Source organism: Misgurnus anguillicaudatus, chromosome 8, assembly GCF_027580225.2.
Source record: "Misgurnus anguillicaudatus chromosome 8, ASM2758022v2, whole genome shotgun sequence".
Taxonomy (NCBI): Eukaryota; Metazoa; Chordata; class Actinopteri; order Cypriniformes; family Cobitidae; genus Misgurnus; species Misgurnus anguillicaudatus.
The window spans coordinates 14581739-14601593 of NC_073344.2; the positions used below are offsets into that span (position 1 = coordinate 14581739).

The 19855-nt window shown below is 39.4% G+C and overlaps 1 protein-coding gene across 7 annotated transcripts; it reads left to right on the forward strand.

Moving 5' to 3' along the window:
- The first annotated feature begins 1504 nt into the window (after positions 1–1504).
- On the forward strand, positions 1505–19101 carry eif4enif1 (eukaryotic translation initiation factor 4E nuclear import factor 1). 7 transcript variants are annotated; one of them, XM_055212179.2, is made up of 20 exons: positions 1505–1662; positions 2172–2261; positions 2639–2775; positions 4291–4364; positions 5455–5579; positions 5662–5936; positions 6014–6212; positions 6351–6511; positions 7267–7411; positions 12549–12719; positions 12909–13174; positions 13658–13741; positions 13957–14092; positions 14288–14358; positions 14470–14600; positions 16212–16287; positions 16469–16598; positions 17259–17591; positions 17751–17939; positions 18205–19101. In XM_055212179.2, the coding sequence occupies exons 3-20, from the start codon at positions 2695–2697 to the stop codon at positions 18399–18401; spliced, it is 2844 nt and encodes a 947-aa protein (XP_055068154.1). In that variant the 5' UTR covers positions 1505–1662; positions 2172–2261; positions 2639–2694; the 3' UTR covers positions 18402–19101. The 7 variants fall into 7 exon arrangements, with proteins under 7 accessions (XP_055068154.1, XP_073726471.1, XP_055068155.1 ...); XM_055212180.2 differs by having other exon boundaries at positions 1572–1868; XM_073870370.1 differs by lacking the exon at positions 2172–2261 and having other exon boundaries at positions 1552–1662.
- Positions 19102–19855: the final 754 nt, after the last annotated feature.

Genomic DNA, 19855 nt, shown 5'->3' on the forward strand with positions numbered 1-19855 from the left:
CAATGTATTCAGAGACATGTTAAAAATGTACTTAATTACAATTTGTGCCACTTTCTTTACTGATTTTCAGATAATGTACTGTGTATATATAGTAGTATTATTTGTCTGTGAATTTTAAGTCTGTATTTTAACAGGATCCGAATTTCAGTTACCTCTCAGATATAACACATGCACACAGGTTGCTTTAAAAAACTTCAAAGATCTGCATTATTGGTTATTCTTATCATAATACACTTTTGCAATAAACCCCCAGGTAAAATTGTGATTTTAAGGCTCCTGTGTGTTCTCATCTCTAAAGAGAAAGGAACACTACACTTCAACCACAGCAACTCTTATAGATGATTCTAGATACCATTTGCTCATGCCCTTAAAATCATCCTAGCAGAGTGCATCACTGAATATGTTGATTTTAAAGAAAAGAAGTAAAAGTGAAAAACATCTACACCAGATGGAGCAGGATCAAGGCCAATAAAAATCCCATTCAAGCTGCCATCAGTCAGGCAGCATTATTTCTGTAAAGCTTAGATTTTTTTCTAAGAACTCTGGCAAGAGGCAGCACACCATGACCAATTCACCAAGTATTTTTTGTTTTGTTTTATAACTTTATAATTGATATCTTTAATATTGACCGAGTAAGGCCATGTCAAAGATTGAAATCAATTATTGAAATCAAACTGTCAAGCTCCAAATCTCATAATTAAGTTACATTTTATGACTTTAGCCTGGATTTCACATATTGTAACATCTTGTCACATTTGCTCCTTGCCCTTGTATTACTACAGTATTACTTACTGAGAGATAATTATTCATATTTTATATATAATATATCACAATCTGAACTACCAATTGTGTGTTAATTTCACAATTTTGCTAATAGGTTTGTTCGACTTCATGCGGCGCCGCAAGAACCGATAGCCGGATGACGTCGAAGTACCGCGAGAGCGAGGCGAAGTTAGACTTTGTATGATTTCTCGAATTGTTCTCGCGGTACTTTGACGTCATCCGGCTGCCAGTTCTTACGCCGCCGCATAAAGTCGAACAAGCCTATTGTGATGCCCAAAGAACGAAACTGAGGCCGTTCTCAATCCGAAGGCTGCGCCCTGGGGAGGTCGCATATACACACTGCATACGTCATCAAGCCTGGTTTATTTAAGATAACTGAGCATTACATTCGCAAGTCATACGCATATAACAACAAAATACGATTCAATAAGAATATTATTCAACTTTATAATTGTTCATATTCTGAATATGACAGTCTTGATGACGTATGCAGCCTGGAAATGCGACCTCCGAAGGCTGCAGCCTTCGGATTGAGAAACTGCTTGAGCGTTGTTAATCTTGTCACGTGACTACAATTTAAAATTGGTGGCCACGTTGATTGCCTGAAAAGAATTCCTGTTACATTCAGTTGTAGTGACTCTACCAAACCGCATTTAGTAAAATACACATCTATAAGCACTCAGTCTGCTGTTTTGTTTTATTACATTTAAAATAACAATAAGATGTAAGTGATGGTTCCTTAAGATTTTAAGGAAGGCGTTAGTAGACGCTATATAATCCTTGATTGGGGCCTCCCTTAGAGCCAGTGAGAGATCTGAAGAAATTCACCGCTCTGCGACTGAACAGAGACGAAAGAGAGCTTAGAGAAAGTAGCCCGAGGTACATTGGTTGTTGCAGTCGGACTACCAGCTTTATTTATGAGATTGAACCCGGTTATCTGTTGGACTTGTTTCTAACATGACCAGCCTGTAGTTTACTAACGCGCTTGATGCGTGTTTGTGGCGCTTTTTGAGTGCAGATAAGTTTCCTAGCCTGCTAACCTGAATCATTAGCTACGACACACGCAAATAAACACGGGGTTTGTTGTAAGTTTGTTCCCTTTTCTTTAGAGTTTTCTCGTGAGAACTAAGGCAGGGGTTGAATTAAAGAGCGGGAACGTCGCAGGTTGAACCGTTTGTTCACGCTAAATAAAGCAATTCGGCGTCGGCTTTTTGATTTTAGCCAATTGGCTAATGAAGTGCAGCTCTTGTCAGTTAACGATTGAATCTGAAGTCTCAACAGATGTTTGAGTCTACTGTAGAAATTGCGGAGAAATCAAGTCGACAGATAATATTTATTTATTAAGAAAACGTGTTTGAGATGTGGACTGATTGCAGCATCTCTTGTAGTTTGGCGTAGGACAGGTAACTTAGCAAGCAGCTAGCTGAGGTATCCAGACGGGGAGGGAAAAGGTGTTCTGACACCGTTTCAAATATCAGGTGAGTTTGAGAAACGTGTTTGATTTCCCTAAAGGAGATTTAAACAAATGTGTAGTTTATCTGTGGCTTTGTGCCATTACTATATTGGTTCATGAGGCTTCCCAGCATTCTGTTGTTTTCTTGCTGCCTCGTCATTTGCTAGCAAACTCAGATTACACGGCAGTGAGAGATTTACCTGATACTAAACCAACTCATAATCCCGACCATTTTTAGTCCTCCCTCAAGTTAATTTAAGTTCCCATAGTCTTTAGGGATCTGTATAACATCAATGAGTAAATACTATCATACAAAGGCATTTAAGTTAAGGTTCTTGATGGGTAGTTAGATGTTTGGTAATAATTTTTGATTAAGTACTAAACAATTTACCTAACCAACAGGTGCCCAGAGTGTCTGATATTGGAGCTTCACTTTAATTTCGCCACCATCCTGAGTCATGGAGAAGGATGAAAATGGTGAAAGCATGGTGGAGACTATAAAAGACTCAGTAGTTACCTCTGCCTATAGATATTCCAAGGTGAGAACAATTTTAAAAGGGGTAATATCATAAGGAGTCAAATTTAAATTAAAGGTGCAGTGTGTAATTTTTAGAAGAATATCTTGACAGAAATGCCAAATAAGATACAAAACTATATTATCAGGGGTTTATAAAGACCTTTCATAATGAACCGTTTTTATATTTTTTTAATACCTTAGAATGAGATGTTTTTATTTACATACACAGAGGGTCCTCTTATGTGGAAGTCGCCATTTTGCGCCGCCATGTTTTCTACAGAAGCCCTTTTTTTATTAAGTTGTCTCCATGAATTACATGTTTTTCCAGTGGCGGCTACCATATCTTCACTATGCGTTTCAAAATGAGGGGTGGGCAGCGGACTGAGCCGTTGGTTGCAATTAGCAACCTCACCACTGGATGCCGCTAAAATTTAAACACTGCACCTTTAAAGGCACACTTCGCAACTTTTTGGACACGTTTTTTTCACACCTAGCGCCCCTAGAGGCCACAAGCCCCGCAGCACTGTCGCAAAGGAAAAAAACTGGCCAACCTTAAAACTAACCTTTTAAAATGCTAGACGATCAACATTTTGAGGCATCAGGGAGAAACGCAATCATGTTACAACTTTCTTATGAGGAACTCATGGCAGAAGCCATTTCTCAATCTGAAGGTTGCATTTATGTATGAATCAAGATGAGTTTATATAAAAATTGCCTTAAAGGGGAATCGAACCCGTGTCGCCTGTGTCATAGGTCCGTAACACTAACACGGTGCCACAGAGTCACATAATAGAAGTTGCTCTCTACACTCCTTAAGTAGCCTCCAGCAAAATTCACGTTAAAAAAAATTGTATGGAGGAAGTGACGTATGCCGTAAAGCAGTCGAATTTTGTAGTTTTTTTTTGTGCTCTGGTTACTACCCGAAACCCTAAGTTTTAAGGTATGAGTAAAGGCAATACAGACCCCATCAGGCTATGGTAGACATGTCATTCAACCCATCACATTTTTTTATGAAGGTTGAAAAACTACATGGTGTGGCTTTAAATGTACCTTGAAAAACATGATTTTTAAGAAATCATAACAGACCATATTCAAACCCATTTTCAGCAATGTACTTGTGCAACAGTACATCAAGAATTCTGTTTTCAGCAACTTGATGATATAATTCTACCCACCAGAGAATGTTCGACTTAAATGTGTGATTTGTTCCCAACATTACAAACAAGCAGTTCAAGTTTGACATTTGCAGTTTGTGCGGCACATGGTAGCTCTGACAGTTTTGGTCGTGTCAATGAAATTTCTCAGGCTTTGCAAAATGAAAACCATATTAAACTTGTAGCACACCCACTTGCAAATAAATGCATTGCGTGTCAAGAGAGGATGACATAGCTCTAAATTTTTACAGAATCTGATGCAAAAAAGTTTTTGTAAGGGCCAAAGAGAGAGTGCAACACATGGTCACACAAACTAAATTGTTTATTTAACATACTGTTTGTTTTCAAGATTTTGTGCTTATGAACAAATGTCTGTTTTGCAGGAAGAGCTTTTGGAAATCAAAGAATTGCCGATTTCTAATGAGAGACCTGAGTGTCTATCAGAGAAATATGACAGGTGAACTTCTTTATTTGATATTTGAAAGTGACACCATACCTTGCATGATGATGATAGGTAAAGGAATTCGGCGTAGTTTTGGTTACTGTTTATTTTCTTAGATATAGCTTAACCATCAAACCACTGCTTTGTTGTTTTGTTTGCTAATTTTATTTTCCTTTTTTTTCTAAGTGGTCCAATATTATTAACTGCTTTCTAGCATTAAATCAAAGCTCGTATACAGCAGTCACCAATTTGGCAATGCAATTTTTTTTTTATGCATACTGTTCAAAAGTTTTGAAACACTTGACTAAAATGTTAACTATGATCTTTTTATTTGAGAGTGTCTACAAAAGTAATTTCAAGCATTTAACCATGCAAAAATATAGCTGTGCCTTAACAGATTATTTTCTTTTATTAGAAAACAAAATTTTTATTTTAAAATATTTCTAAATTTTAAAGGAAAAGCAGTCTTTAAGAGTCGGATTAAATGCGAACTCCTTCAATATTCTTCAAAAATTATCCTAAGGTGAAATTTAAAGAAGCTTCTTGAAAAAATGACACGAGTACGGTTTTGCAATTTCTAGGCAAAGGGCTCCTGCACTTTAGATGATGAAATATAACCGTTTTGATTTATTTTTTGAATGCTTTTAGTCACCAACATCATTCCCACAGTTACATTTGTGTCATGCCATAGTTTGTACGATTTCATTTTTAATTATTCTGTAATGGGGGAAACGATATGAATAAAAGTGAGTGTTTCAAAACTTTTGACAGGCGGGAGTGTATGTGGTTTTGATTAGGTTTTGAATTAATTTAATATCGATAGCTTAACAATATTTCATAAATTCCATACATGCAAAACAAAAATTAATTTGATGTGCTGTCACTTTAAGACCTACACGTAATGCACAAACCCAATACCCTGTTACTCATGTTTTCTTTCCGAGTTGTTTACGTTCACATAACAGACTGTTTACGAGGATAATCGTGGTGTTTTAAAATAAGCCCTAGTCATTGGTCTGTATACTCTACAAAATGGAGACAAATGAGTTGATATGCTGCAATGTCTCAAGTATGGCAGGGGCTAACATTACTATCTGTGTTATAGCGATGGGGTCTGGGACCCTGAAAAATGGCATGCCTCCCTATATCCCTCAGAAAACAGCTGTCCTCCTGAAGGATACAAGAAAGACTATACAGAGGATAGAGTTCCACTAAAACGCAGAATTGCAGGTAAAAAAGCTGTTTAACATCAACTACATGGTTGCATGATGCAGTCTGTTCCTTTATTTTGACTTATTTTATTTTTTTACAGATCCCAGGGAACGTGTGAAAGATGATGATCTGGAGGTGGTTCTTAGCCCACAGCGTCGTAGTTTTGGTAGTGGTTGCCAAGTGGCGCCCACTGCCGTTCCTCGGCGTCCTGTCAGCCCTCTGGAGAACAAAGAGAATGAAACCCTTCGCCTGAGTGGTACACGCCGCATAGGGAGCGGCCGTATCATGCCATCGCGTGTGTTCGAGAGGGAAGTGCGAGTTGAAAAAGAGAGGGAGCGAGATCGAGAGCGTGATTTCAAGGACAAGAGATTTAGGGTACTGAGCGACGGGCTTAATGCAAAAATTATGTAGTTTATAAATGTCTGTTATTTAATGTCTGTGTCCTGTTACAGAGAGACTTTGGAGACAAAAGAGTGTTTAGTGAAAGGAGAAGAAATGACTCGTATGCAGAAGAAGAACCAGAGTGGTTCTCTGGTGGGCCCACCAGTCAGTCCGAGACCATTGAGCTTATTGGTTTTGATGACAAGATTTTGGAGGATGACAAACGGAGAACCAAACGCTCCAGGAAGAAGCCAGAATCAGTCAGAGAAGGCGTGTGACATGCCATTAGTAAAATTGTTGTAAACAGCCCAAGTAGCTATCTCTACATGTCTGCGTGTATACATGTCGATAATTTGAAATGAATGCCTGATATGATGAATGCTTACTTTTTTAATGTTGCTCCTACAGTTGAGTGTAATGGTGGGCTCTCAGAAGACCCTGGGGTCATTCAAGAATCGGGAGCTGATCAAGAGGTTCCACATGCGGAGGTTCTTCCTGAGCAGCCCCCTGGAGAATTTGACTTCAATGAGTTCTTCAACCTTGAAAAGACCATGCCTGGCCTGGCTTCGGTAAGACATGGGGAGCACTGCATGCTTAAGGGTGTGGGCACAAAATATCGGTACTGTCTTGGGGTGAGGGAATGAATTGGACACATCTAAGGTTCTTGGGATTTGATATCCATCAAATGTTGTTGTTTGAAAGGATTCCTATTAACCACTACACCCATGGCATTTCTATTTTGTCTATCTATTGCTTTGTTACATTTACATTTCTTTACTTGCTTGAAACTAGCTGGCCAACTTATCACAGCCTGTCTAATGTTACTTCTTTTTATAATGAATACTTTGTGTTCCTCACTTTGGACACTTTGTGTTTAGTTGTTTGGACACGCCTGTTAAATGAATTAACATAACCATACATAGTTGGTGGTATTCAGACCGTTTAAGCAAGCTCGATAGCATCTGTTGTTGCCGTATACAAGGACATTTCGCATTTGCGTTGAAAATTGTGGTTGTGCTATTTGTAAGTTTATGTAGAAAGATACAAATTTATGCCCATCTGACTTAAGGCTAATGTTAGGTATGAGTCTTATTGGAATTTTGGAAGAGAAAAGGGGGTTATGTTTATTTGGATTGGTCCTGAATTACAATTTACATCCGAATTGTGTGGAGCTCTTTAAATGCAAACGTTGTCCGAAATGCCTATTTTTCACCCATTGCGCTAAGCCGCCTGCAGGCACTCCTCACGTAAGTGTCATCCACCACCGTTTCCTTCTCTTCCATGCTATGAGGCTTGACCCAACCAAGTGCTCTTTTCTTTACAGATGATTGAGGATGTTCTCGGTGAGGGTCCGGTCACGGTCAGCCGCTTCAGTCGATGGTTCTCCAGTAATTCAGCAAAAAGTCCCTCGGGCAGCTGCTCCAGCAGTCTGCGCTCCACCCCTCACGAAGAGCTTGAGAGACTAGCAGGTACAGCGTTTCCTCTAGGATTTTTTTCATCTGTGGTGACGGGGCGCAAATGGTGGTTAAACCTCGCCACCCAAGAATCACACTTCTACATGGCCTAAATGGCTCATAATTATAAATATTGTGAACGTTAGCTGTAAGTCGAGCAGGGCAAAACTCTGGTCGGGCCAGTTAAGACAGAATGCACCAATCCAATGGAAAAACGGAAGATGAGTTTTATTTAAATGGTGTTATTCCCTCTACCTTATTTTTCATGAATACATTTTTCTCTATACTTACATACATGTTGGTCTTTTATAGCAGTTTTAATATTGTCTGCAAGTCTTAAATTAATTTTTAAGTTCACACACTTATTTTTAGTCGCCAATGTGTGAATGTTCGCACTGTTGTGCCCAGCTGTAAGTAGAAACCCTTTAAGTCAGGGCTTTGCAACGTCGGTCATGTAGTGCCGATGTCCTGCACTGCAAAAAATGAATTTCTTGCTTGGTATTTTTGTCTTGTTTTCAGTGGAAGTATCTAAGGGTTCTTGAATTTAAGATGCTTTTTCTTGATGGGCGAAATGACCTAAGTAAATAGGTGTAGTTTTGAGACAAATAATATACATTTTGAGGACAATTTCACTTAAATCAAGCAAAATTGTCTGCCAATGGGGTGAGAAAAACAATTGTGAAATAAGATTTCTTTTTCCTTAAACACTTAATTCATTTTCTCACTCCATTGGCAGATATTTTTGCTTGTTTTAAGCACTTAATTCACTTAAATTGTATATTTTTTGTCTAAAAACTAGTATTATTTTCTTAGGTCATTTTGCTCATCAAGAAAATCTTGATTTAGGAATTTTTAGATGTTTCTGCTGAGAACAAGACAAAAATACTAAAAAAAGTCATTTTTTGCAGTATGCAGATTTTAGTTCCAACCCTGATAAGAGTTCGCCTACCTGTAGTTTTCAGATGACTCTTTAGACCTTGATTAGCTTGTTCAGGTGCTTGTTTAGAGCTGGAGCTAAACTTTGCAGGACATTGGCACTCCAGTACCGATGTTGCCAACCCCTACTTTCTGTATTCAGACGTAGCGTGAACATGCATAAGCACAAGATCATTTAAAAACAACTGCCTATCAGAATGTACGGAATCGAGTCAAAATGGTCTTGGGGGTTTTTAGACCGCAGCCCGACTGTGCCTACTGATTCCTGATTTGTATTCGCACATGACAAATAACAATTATAAACTGTTTACCTCAATACTTCAATATTTTAGGGTGTTCTTACCACAACTTAGACAAGTTAATACATACCTATTTTGGATCATCCGATCGATTGGCCGCAGATTTGGATTTCTCTCTTGCCTTTACAGAGATGTTTATTTTCTACGAGGCGCTCCGGTCCTAACTGCGCAACACGTTTTCCTTTAAGAGAGCACTTTGTTTTAAACAAAGTAGGAACTAATCACATACTAATGACAAAAGCGTGCCCAGTAGGGATGCTCATATCAGTTAATTTTCCCGGCCGACAACCGTAGCTTCTAAACTGAACATTAACCGTTAACTTATAAGATTTTAATATGAAATTGTCATTGAGTAAAAATACAGTTGACGGTTGTCTGTGAACTAGTAAAAACAAAAGATTTAATTTGAACGTGCAAACAGCAGCGACAGATCAACAACAGAACCAGGATTCATACATTACCAGAAATTCACGCAACATTACCTTATTAAAAAGCACGCGATCAGTCCAGAGGATTAATATCCAAAAAGGGCAGATTGTCTCCGTTTTATCTACCACAGTGGTCATTTCTAAAGCAGGATGCTTTTCAGAAAGTTTTGCTTTTGCGTCGTCTTTCTTCGTTTGTGCAAAAAGAGAGATGTTTATGGACAGGGTCAGAGGCCATCAACGAACGTCTGTCCGGATGTGCGCGAGACGGACCGCGTCATCTTGCGCGGACACGCGCGCGTCTCCGTTCAGCTTCCAAACACGCATACAAATGATCTCTCATACAAATGATTACTTTATAAGACCGTCAGGGCAGCAATAATTTGTGTCATTTACAAGACATTCACAAATTAAAGATAGAAAAAGTGGCGAAATGTCTGTCGGCTCATGACGACACGCACCATGTATTAACAAATATTTTTTATTTTAACTGATAATGTTAATCGGTCATAAATTCTTACCTTCGGTTAACGGTTAAACGGTCAATGTAAGCATCCCTAGTGCCCAGGCTTGGATGGAAAAAAGTACAGTGTAAGTGTGTGCTTCTGGAGAAGTAGGGAGGGCATGGTTTGGTTTGGATAATGTACGTGCGGCATTAAAACGGATGAAACATAATCTCGCCGTCTGCTAGGGCTGAAATCGTTCAAATATTTTCGATTCCGATACCTTGACTTGACAATACCTGTTCCTGAACGATACTTTATTTGATGCCCATTTTATAAAATCAGATTTAACAATATTGCCTTTACACAAGCTCCAATGAACGTTTTTTTCCGTTTGTCTACTTTTAAACATAGGTTGTGCCCCGCTCTCCCTAAACGCTTTTTGGTTTTTGCTCAATCATTACAAAATGAGCTTGATTAATTATATTTTTACACAAGCAACACACATATCTTTGCTACAAATGACCATTTGAAGTTTGTTTCTAATAATTCTTAGACAATTGACCTATGGCAAAGCCACGGCCCAAAACGTGATGAGCTAATCAAAGTGCGCATAGCTAACCCAATACACTCGGACATTCTCTGCTTCCACATCCATTGAAATGCATTGCAGTTAGTCAGTTTTCATTCAATTTAGTTTTTTCTTGTCATTTTAAGTTTAAAATGGTCGAACGGTGTGCATGGGGTACATGCAACTATGACACTAGGTATCCAGAGAGGCTGGGCTACGTTGGGATTTTTTTTTTCTGTTTCCCAAGCCACATCTTAACGTTAAATATCTGCTCTAGATTAACTTAATCTCTGTTATGTGGTAGACCACAACACCAACTAAACGTGGATAAATTAAACAAGGATGTTCTTAGCCAAGTCAACAACGTATTTGAACGTTATCTTTAACATCTCTGATGTAACGTTAGTCTAACATTAGAAGACATTAACATTAGCTTCTAGCTGCGTTTTACATCATGTCACTTAGCTTTAATAACGTAATATGCAACTTGGACCTGTACACATTTAGCCTGCAGCTGAAACTTTTCATTGACCTTTTCAACAATACAATTATTTATATAACCCTCCAATGCATAGTTAAGGCCCTTTTGGTGACTTTGAGATATATGAAGAGTTTCGTTGCAAAACGAGAAATCCGTTTGTAACTTTTTTGTCAAAACATGTTTATTATTGTGTTAGCATGTTATTATTTTGTTTTATGGTGCTACTTGGCTGTATTTTTTAAGTTATGAAGGTTTTAATCAAAACAAACCAACTGCAGTTGAATTGATATTAATTGGAATGCACAACAAAAAAAGAGATTTCTGAAAAATAAAAAAACAGAGTTATCTCGTTTTGCAACTAAACTCTTCATCTAGTCTTTCTGCCTCAAAAATTCATTAAATGTCTCCTGTAACAGTTGCTATAGTGCCTGCCACCAAATGTTGATTGTCCGAGTGAGTGGAGGGGGCGTGGTTTAGCCATAGAAGGTCAATTACACCAAACATTAAAACTTACCCCATGGGTGGGGTTAAATGTAACCGGCAGGGGGTTAGTTGTAACACTTACTAAAAATTAAGTTTGCTGGCCAATATTGAAATAATATTGTTTATATACTTGAGGTGGATATTGTTTATCTATCTATAATAAACTGGTATCTACACTTCATCCCTAATCTAACCATATAATAATACATTTATACAAATGTCTAAATATGTGAGAGAAAGCAGCACAACTATGACAATCATTTTTATGTGACCCAGTCTGTAAAAACCATACTAAAGTCTCAAATTCTCAGATAAATAAAAATTAAAGTCAGATTTTAGCCATTAATTTAATTATGATTTTAATATTTGACATGACCTTATTCAATCAACATTCAAGACATGAAAAAAAAAATTAAGACACAATTTTTGATAAGACGGGCACATTTATTTTGTTGGCAGCCAGCAATCATTATTAGTGTGTAGCCCATTTAAAACAACGGCAAGAATTACGCTAACGTTAGCAGTTTTCGTATCGCCGGGTGAAAATATTTTCAAGCCTACCAAAAAAGTTGCTAAGAACTGCAAACATATTTCAAAATGATGCTATGTTTTAGTCAACAAGACACTGATTAAGATGATATAACATTGGTTTTTGTATCTTACACACCCAACTCGGAAACCAAAAAAACATATGATGGAAAAAATGTACTTGCATACCACCTTTCATCTATAACTCTATGGAAAAACATTTACTTTTCCATAAGGGAGGTCGTCTTTTGGCAGTGTGAAAACAATACTTAAAAAACAAATTGCTCAACCCTGTGCAACAAGGTAAACGGTCCGTGTTACAACTAAAGGTCTCGTTATAGTTGTGCGTATTACGGTGTAGGTTCTGTGTCGGTTTTCATTTATACTTTTGCCTGATGAAGGTAGACTAGCCATGCTATTGTCACATTGACGCAACCTGGGCTGTGCTTACTATTCCTCTAAATGTAAGCTACAAGGTAAACTAGTTGTCATCTAAACATATAAGGGGTGATCAAAAGTTCAGAGACTATGCCCATGATTAACAATGTGTAAAACTTGACTAAAAGTAACAGTAAAATACAATAAAAGTGAATTTATGCGTTTCAGATAATATAATAACACTTGCATACATTTGAACGTTGTGTGTTCTTTGGGGTCAAAGTGACCACTTTGTACCTTTAACAACATATATAGTGACTAAAATAAGTATCGTACCACAGTAAAGTGACTTACTTGTAATACTGTTTTCATTGCCTCTTTATACCCGTTTTCTCAAATTCTGTTCCTGAAAATCACAGTGATCAGCTGACTTCAAATAGCATAACTTTAGATTTAGACAAGCTATGAAAAAAACACAAGTCAATTTGGAAAGCACTTGAACCCTTTCACACTGCATCAAAACCTAATATTTATAAAATTTCACCATGTGATGGGTTTTCCCGGATGGTATTAGTTACACAAACTAGTATGTTAATGATGTGTTACAGGACTTGATCCTCAAATATTGAATCAGGGCACGTCCCTGTATTTTACCCCAATCCCTTCAGTGGAACACAAGGAGAAGGTTGACATACTGGAGCTGCTTCATAAAGCCAATATCGACCTGAAACCCCTACTGTCCAGCCTAAATGTCAACAAGGCTCGCCTAAAGGAGAGCAGTAAGTAGCACTTTCGTTATATTGATGTGTTAAAGTAGAGATTTTAATACAGTGATTCTCCTAAAAGGAGAGAAAGATTTTGAAATGGCCTTGATAACTACATTATCCTCAAAATGGTGCATAGCTATGGGCTCTGCAGAGCTGCGATGGTGCAATGACTTTTCCGTTTTTCCATGTGCCCTGTTGTAGCAAACTCGGGGGTGGTGTTGTCTTTGGAGGAGGTGGAGGTGGGTCTGAAGGGACTGAAGGTGCAGCCTCAATCGCTACCTCAGAGGCAGCCGAGCGGAGGAGGCGGTACTCCCTTCATGGCGGAGCACCTGGAAGAGGCTCTAACGGGAGGTGCCGGGAGTGCGCCACGAACGCGGGACCCGGACATGTCTGCGTTTAACAAGTTGGTGAGCACCATGAAGGCAAGTGGAACCCTGCCCACCCACCCCAAAGCCAGCGGGAGCAACGTAAGTGTGATTGCGCTTGCATGTTTGTATAAGCACTTCCTGCATGCGGTCCTGAGTCAGGTAAAGCTGAGTAATGCTAGTATAATAAGTGGCTAGGCTGGACCAATGCATTTTGCATGTTAGTCTGGGGTTACATTTTCTGGTGTTGCTGCTTATTTTGACTAGTGATGGGCATAAATTTGTAGTTGGCAGGAGTGGCTGACTTATATTTGTTGTGAAGGTGCATGCGTGGCTTTGCTTGTCCTGTCCTGTTCATAGTTTGGCAACTGTGCTCTAGTTTTTCCTTGTTTTGCCATCAGGCTGTCATTTTTTTGGAGCACCCGTGTAGATGCCAGCAGTGTCTGTGTGATGTATTCTAACAAGGCTTGATGGACCAAATGGTGTTTGTGGAATTGCATGCTGTGTGATGGCTTGCTAAGTAGATCTGTTGTCTGGTCCATAACTCGAATATAAACCATTATAGACCACTGTTTTCTTTTTCAGTTACAACAGCAGTCAGTGGAGCCGGCTCTTGTGGCCTTACCTGAGGCTCAGGTACCTGCTTCTCAGCAGAAAAACATCTTTCAGGTGATCTCTCAAAATCTTACCCTTTGCAGACTTTTAGCAATGTTCCAGGTCCAATACAAATTAAGATCCAACATTTTAAGTGCAGCGTTTAAGTGTGATTACATTTGCATACTGCTAAAAAATTAATATCAATGGATTGCTTTCAGCTCTTGGACAGCAGTTTGGTTGGCGTAAAGCACTGTACTAACCTTTATCTTCTGACTCCTGTGCTTTAGGAATTGATGGTTGCATCTCATGGCAGGGCTCCTCCTGCCCCTGTGCCAGGCCTCATGCATCCCCGTGCCTCACCCCCACTTTTCCCACAGAGAGCTCCTTTACAGGACTTTTATCAAGGCATGACACCTGTAGCAGGTGAGAGCCCTGTATAAAACGTGTTATTCTGTGCTGGGTAGTTGATTGTGAACTGCTGGTTTGGATTGCACATGAAATAACATTTGAGTTTTTCACTGCAGTAAGTTTATATATTTATATTTTTATTAAGCCATGTTTAAACGTTGAGCCAAATGTTTTCTTTGCCCATCTTACATTGTGTTCTTGGTATCTCAGGGTTCCCTGCTGGTCCACAGAATGTGTTGGATCAAATTCCAGACTTGCATCGGGCCAGGACAACACCACAGGTTATTAGGCTTTGACAATGTTGCAATGCAGCAAGATTGTTCTCAGAATGAAATGTGTAGATTTTCTAAGTTTGGTTGCTTTAATCAGAGATTAATCTTTTTTATTTTTAGATGAGAGCTTTGCCAATGGGAGTGGATCAAAGCAGTCTGGAAGCCTTGTTCCAGCAGGAGCTGGCGGCACACAATCGCCAACAGTATCAGAGCTACAAACAGCACACTCAAGATAAGGCATATCGCAACAGGTACTTCACATTTATCTGATGTCCCGATGCCACATTTTTTTCCATTTCCAATACGAGAATTGAGTATTTGCCGATACTACTGTAATTTTCTTGAACAATTTAAAATTGCAAAGAAGTTAAATGTGAATAGTGCATTCTGCTACATCTAGTATAATTTTTAAATGTAAAAACCAATAATTTAAAATGTTTTACAAGTTACAAGGACATTAATCATGGCAGTGTTTAGGATAACATGCGTACGTTTGATCATAAGTATGCTAAATATATTTTCCTTAATTGCGTAAAACTGTCATAGTAAAAAAGCTTTAGTGTGCAGATGGTTATTTTGGGAGCTACATGCTTGACCGGAGCTCTTGTGCACATCCTGGGTGCAGAATTGATGCGCTTAAATCATCCTGTACACTGCGTTTATGGGCTTCTTTGGTGCAGAATTGATGCACTTGAATTGTCCTCACATGGGAATCCTCGCACCGCAATGGAAGGTTCATAACCGTTAAAACACAAAGAGAATAGATGCATCGTGTGCTTAGCACACAGTGAATAGCATCCATTCAACGGCTTACTGAGACTTTATAAAATCTGATCTTTAAAATAGCCTACAGTTATCGTGTGTGTGAAATGACGCGTTTCATCCGTCCGCTTCACCAGTGGATTAACCCAGTTGCGAGTACAGTGTTTCCTTGAACTTAAATATTTTGTACCTCTTTAAATCTGCTTTTGACTAAGACTTGGACTATAGTGCATAAAAACTTTTTATGGTGCTTTTATAATACTTTGTCCTTTTTATAATAGCTTGTCAGTAACAGCCACGGCTAACACACAGTATCGGAACTTGAGCGGTCCTGGATCCGATATCCGATCCAGAATATTGGATCGTGTCCTCCCTAAAAAATTTGTTTTATTAAATGCAGGGTGCATGATCGCTGAAAGCCAATGTTGACATTTTTTAAATCACATAAACAAACACGCCCCTACCACAATAGAATCTGGACCTTCTTTTGATAGACCCACCCCACACATACGCAACCCAGGCAACGATGTCGGTTATTAGACATGCACCTTACTGCTGATTGAGTACAAGTGTGTTTTGGTACTCAGCCCAACTCCCTTTTCCAAAGTATTTAAAAAAAAATCATGCACCCTGCCTTTAAGGCTACTTAAGGCTATTTTGCAATATAACGTTTCTGCGACATCTTGTGAGGTTTGGGCAAAAGTCTCACGGTTTACATCCAGAACATGATGTGTGATGGACTACGCCAGTGGTTCTCAACGTTATTCCTGGAGGCCCACTGCTCTGCACATTTTGTATGTCTCCCTTATTTAACACACCTGATTCAAATCATCAGCTCATTAGCAGAGATCTCCATGAACTGAACTGAACTGAGGCTGGCAGATAAGAGACATACAAAATGTGCAGAGCAGTTGGCCTTCAGAAACGGAGTTGAGAAACACTGGACTACGCACGATGCTGTGTGTTAAGGGCCCTTTGCCAGTTTTAAGACCTGGGACAGTCTTGCACACTTCCTGTTCGCATACACCCGTACAAGACCGCAATTGTGAGTATTTGGGCGCAGCCATAATCACATTATTTGACTTCAATCTTTTTTCAAGACAACCTAGGATGACTCGTTCTCCTGGACCTCATCTGCCTGGCCGGACCTCTCCTGGCAGTACGGTTACTAGCGTGGTTAGTAAAACTTTGGAACACTCTTTAGCATATGAGGGAAGTAGTTAATCAAAAAATGAACGTAGTCAATGTTCATTTCATACCCATATGTATTATATGAAACTTACAGTAATCTGTACCATAGAGTGACTGTCGGGTTGAATATCTATGGGTGCATTAAAGTGTATTTTTCCTTTTGCAGTTGTCTGCATCCTTCACTCCAACCTCTGTGATCAAAAAAATGTACGAGTCGAAAGAGAAAAGTCGAGATGATCCTGGGAGCCGACCAGGAAGCAAAGAGGACACCGTGAACTCTAATAACTCTCAGGAGGGTATGACACAATGCATACATGACACACACACCAAGAGAACTTCGAACCCAGGGAACACACATCCTGAATAAATTTATTTATTAGGGCGGGGCCCATACCACTTTTTCATGTCTGATACTGATGTCGATACCGATCCAGTACTATCGTAATCGCCCTTTTAATGAATTAAGCTGCAAATAATACATTTGTTAGCCCTACCAAAAGCATTATGCTTAAACGGAGCTACAGAACTTAAATGTTTTACTGTGAAATGAATAAATGCACAAATTCAAGACTCAATGAAACATTGTGCAATACTGCTGCTTCATTTTTATTTAAATCTTTCAAACAGACTTTTTCGTTAGTCAGCACAAAAATTCTAAATTAAATTTAAGGTGTAACTTTGGACAACTTAAAGTGCAACTTTGTGCAAATTCATGTTGCTCAGCAAGTCGCGCTTTACGCCAAGTTGCCATGCAGTTCAGGTCCGTGTTGGTATCGGATCGGATTGTACTCCCTGACTATTTTTGCCAATATCAAACTGATATTGATACTAAATATCAGATTGGTCCACCCCTAGTATTTATTACATTGTAATGCAATTTAAGTCGCTTTGGATAAAAGCATCTGCCACATGCATAAATGTAAATTCTTTAACGCCTGTTCTTTTTTTCTTTACAGATGGACCTCCATCACCCACTTCCTTTCTTGAAGATGTGGACACCAGTGGTCCTCAGCCCAGTGGGGTAAAGGCGTGCTCCACCCCTGTTCCTAATCCAAATCGTAAAGACCCAGACCGACCCAGACCTCCTTCCACAACCGGACATCACACTCCCACTCTACTGTCACCAGGACCTTCCTCTCCCTTTCCAAGACCCCAATTGTACCCGGTCCCTCTGCTACCCCACGTCCCCTTGGTCAGACCTCCACCCCAGCTTCACCCAAGTGTGATGCAGAGGATGCTGGCTCAGGGCATCCAGCCTCAACAGCTTGGACCCACATTGTTACAGACAGGTTGGTGATACAGCAAATGACTCCCAAATGTCAGAATTTCCAATTATGAGTCTTCCTCTTTAGAAATTTGTCTATCCATGCGTCTTTCTGGATATGTTACCATTGCTGACTGAAAACTGTAAATAGTACAGTTGTTAATCTTTCTCTCTGTGTGAACAGGCATGTTTCCTCAAGCTGTAGATCTGTCTCAGCTGCAGGGTTTGCCCCCAGCCCTTTTGGGGCAACCTCTGTATCCCCTTGGTCATCCAGGGCATCCGCTTATGGCCCCCAGAGCTGCTGGACAACATGTACAGTTAGCAGTCATGCAGCAACAGATGCAGCAACAGATGCAACAACAGCATAGACCCAGTAAGTACAGCTGAGGGGTAGTCATCCCGAATGGATTTGAATGCTGCTGTCTAGAGAACTGGGTGGGTAATAGTGATGTAGTTATAAAATGTAACTGATGCAAGGGAGGGGTATACATTTTGTAGACCATCCAAACTGGTATGATTATTGTTTAGTTCAAAATGACACGCATTGTTTGTCAATTCAGTGCTAGATTTGACCTTGAGTCATTACTTTGTTTTTCAGTTCGGTACAGGTAAAAATAAGTTGTTCACTTTCTCCACAGATCTGCATGCAAGTCCATCAGGAGGCCTCCAGTCACAGAGCCACGGTCCCCATCGGACGAACCATTCCCAGCGAAGAGGGGGCAGCCCTCCTCTGGGCCTGGCCAAGTGGTTTGGCTCTGACATGTTGCAACAGCCCCTCCCTTCCATGCCTTCAGCTAAAGTAATCAGTGTCGACGAACTTGAGTTTCGCCAGTGATGACATCCTGTAACCAGTCTGTCCGAGTTGAGACGCCCCATCCCTTCCCCACTTCCCTCTAGTTGGAGATGTGAACTTTGATTTCTACCATTATGTACAGATGGCTGAGCCCCGTCTATTTTTCTGTGCTGTCTTGCAGGTGAAGTTTCTTTTTTTCCTTTTTTGAAGGCCTAAAAGTTAAAATGACAAAGGGAAAAAGACGAGTTCCGGACCTTATTTTTTTCCTGCCGCTATTGTCAAGTAATGTAGTTTCTCCTTGGTTTTTCTTTTGTAATTTTGTCTTCGGTTCTTGCAGTTAAGAGAGTAAATAATGTATAGGCCTGAATTGTACAGACTACGGGAATGGATGGCTTTTCCACGTTGTACATAGATTTTTGTTTTTGTTTTCTGTCTGTATGTGGGGAAGGTTTATCCTGCTTTGGAGGCAATGAAAAGTTGCTCTTTCTTTGTCGAGTCACAAACAATGTTCCACAATTCCCATCGGAGGTTGATCCTGGGTAAGGAATGGGTGGCACTGCTGTTTTGATGGAAAGGTGATGTTCGCATGTGTAGCGATTTAATGCATCCCTGATCCAGATTTACGTGCCCTTGAAACTTTTGCTGGAATTTGAAGCCAGAATGTTCTAAGAACTGGGCCATGGGGACACTCTTCCACCCAAAGAAGTGAATGCTTGTGCCTTTTTTCTTTCTTTTTCTTTTTTTTTTAAAGAAAACCCCTACCCCATCCTCCCTCTAGCCAGTCTTCTTTGTCACCTATGAGAAGCACTGCTCAGAATCACATTTGTTTTAGGGTGGCAGGGGTTGGAAATTAAGTATGTGCTATTAATTTAAGAAGCACAAATAGATAATAAATATTGAGAAAATTTCAATAAAAAAATCATTCACATAAAATAAACGTTGACTCATTCATTGGGGATTTTTAAATTTGCTTCTAGGGAAGAGCATGGGTTTCAAATAGTTGGGTGGCATACTATATGGTAACAATGTAACCGGTCACATCTTTGTACTTTCACACCCCAGTTTTATATCGCCATACTGTGTATGGGCATCTCAAAATGTTTTCTCTGAGGTTCTTAGAAGTTCAAGTTGAATGTAGATTGACTCTTAAATATACTACCGGTAGATTCACACTGATTCCATTAAAACTTAATCAGGACTAAAGGTGATATCCTGGACACTGTGTTGACATTTCCTAATGTCTTAAAGGGACAGTTCACCCAATGACAATTTTATTTTCTCATCCATATGTTCAAAACCTGTTAATTTTTTTCCCTGATGAACACGAAAGACCATTTATCAAAATATCTTGAGCACAGTTAACCATACCCATTGAATTTTATTTGTTTTTCCTACTAAAGTCAATGGTTATAATCAGCTGTGTGCTTGAACATTTATCAATAATCTTTTGTGTTCGTTAGAAAAAAATATTAATTCAGGTTTAGAACAACATGAGA

What these genes read in the sequence shown, in the direction of transcription:
- eif4enif1 (XM_055212179.2), top strand. Translation starts at nt 2,695, where the DNA reads ATGGAGAAGGATGAAAATGGTGAAAGCATGGTGGAGACTATAAAAGAC. An exon ending in CTGCCTATAGATATTCCAAG is followed by an intron (nt 2,776 to 4,290) that starts GTGAGAACAATT and finishes TCTGTTTTGCAG; the next exon opens with GAAGAGCTTTTGGAAATCAA. An exon ending in GATAAGGCATATCGCAACAG is followed by an intron (nt 14,601 to 16,211) that starts GTACTTCACATT and finishes TCTTTTTTCAAG; the next exon opens with ACAACCTAGGATGACTCGTT.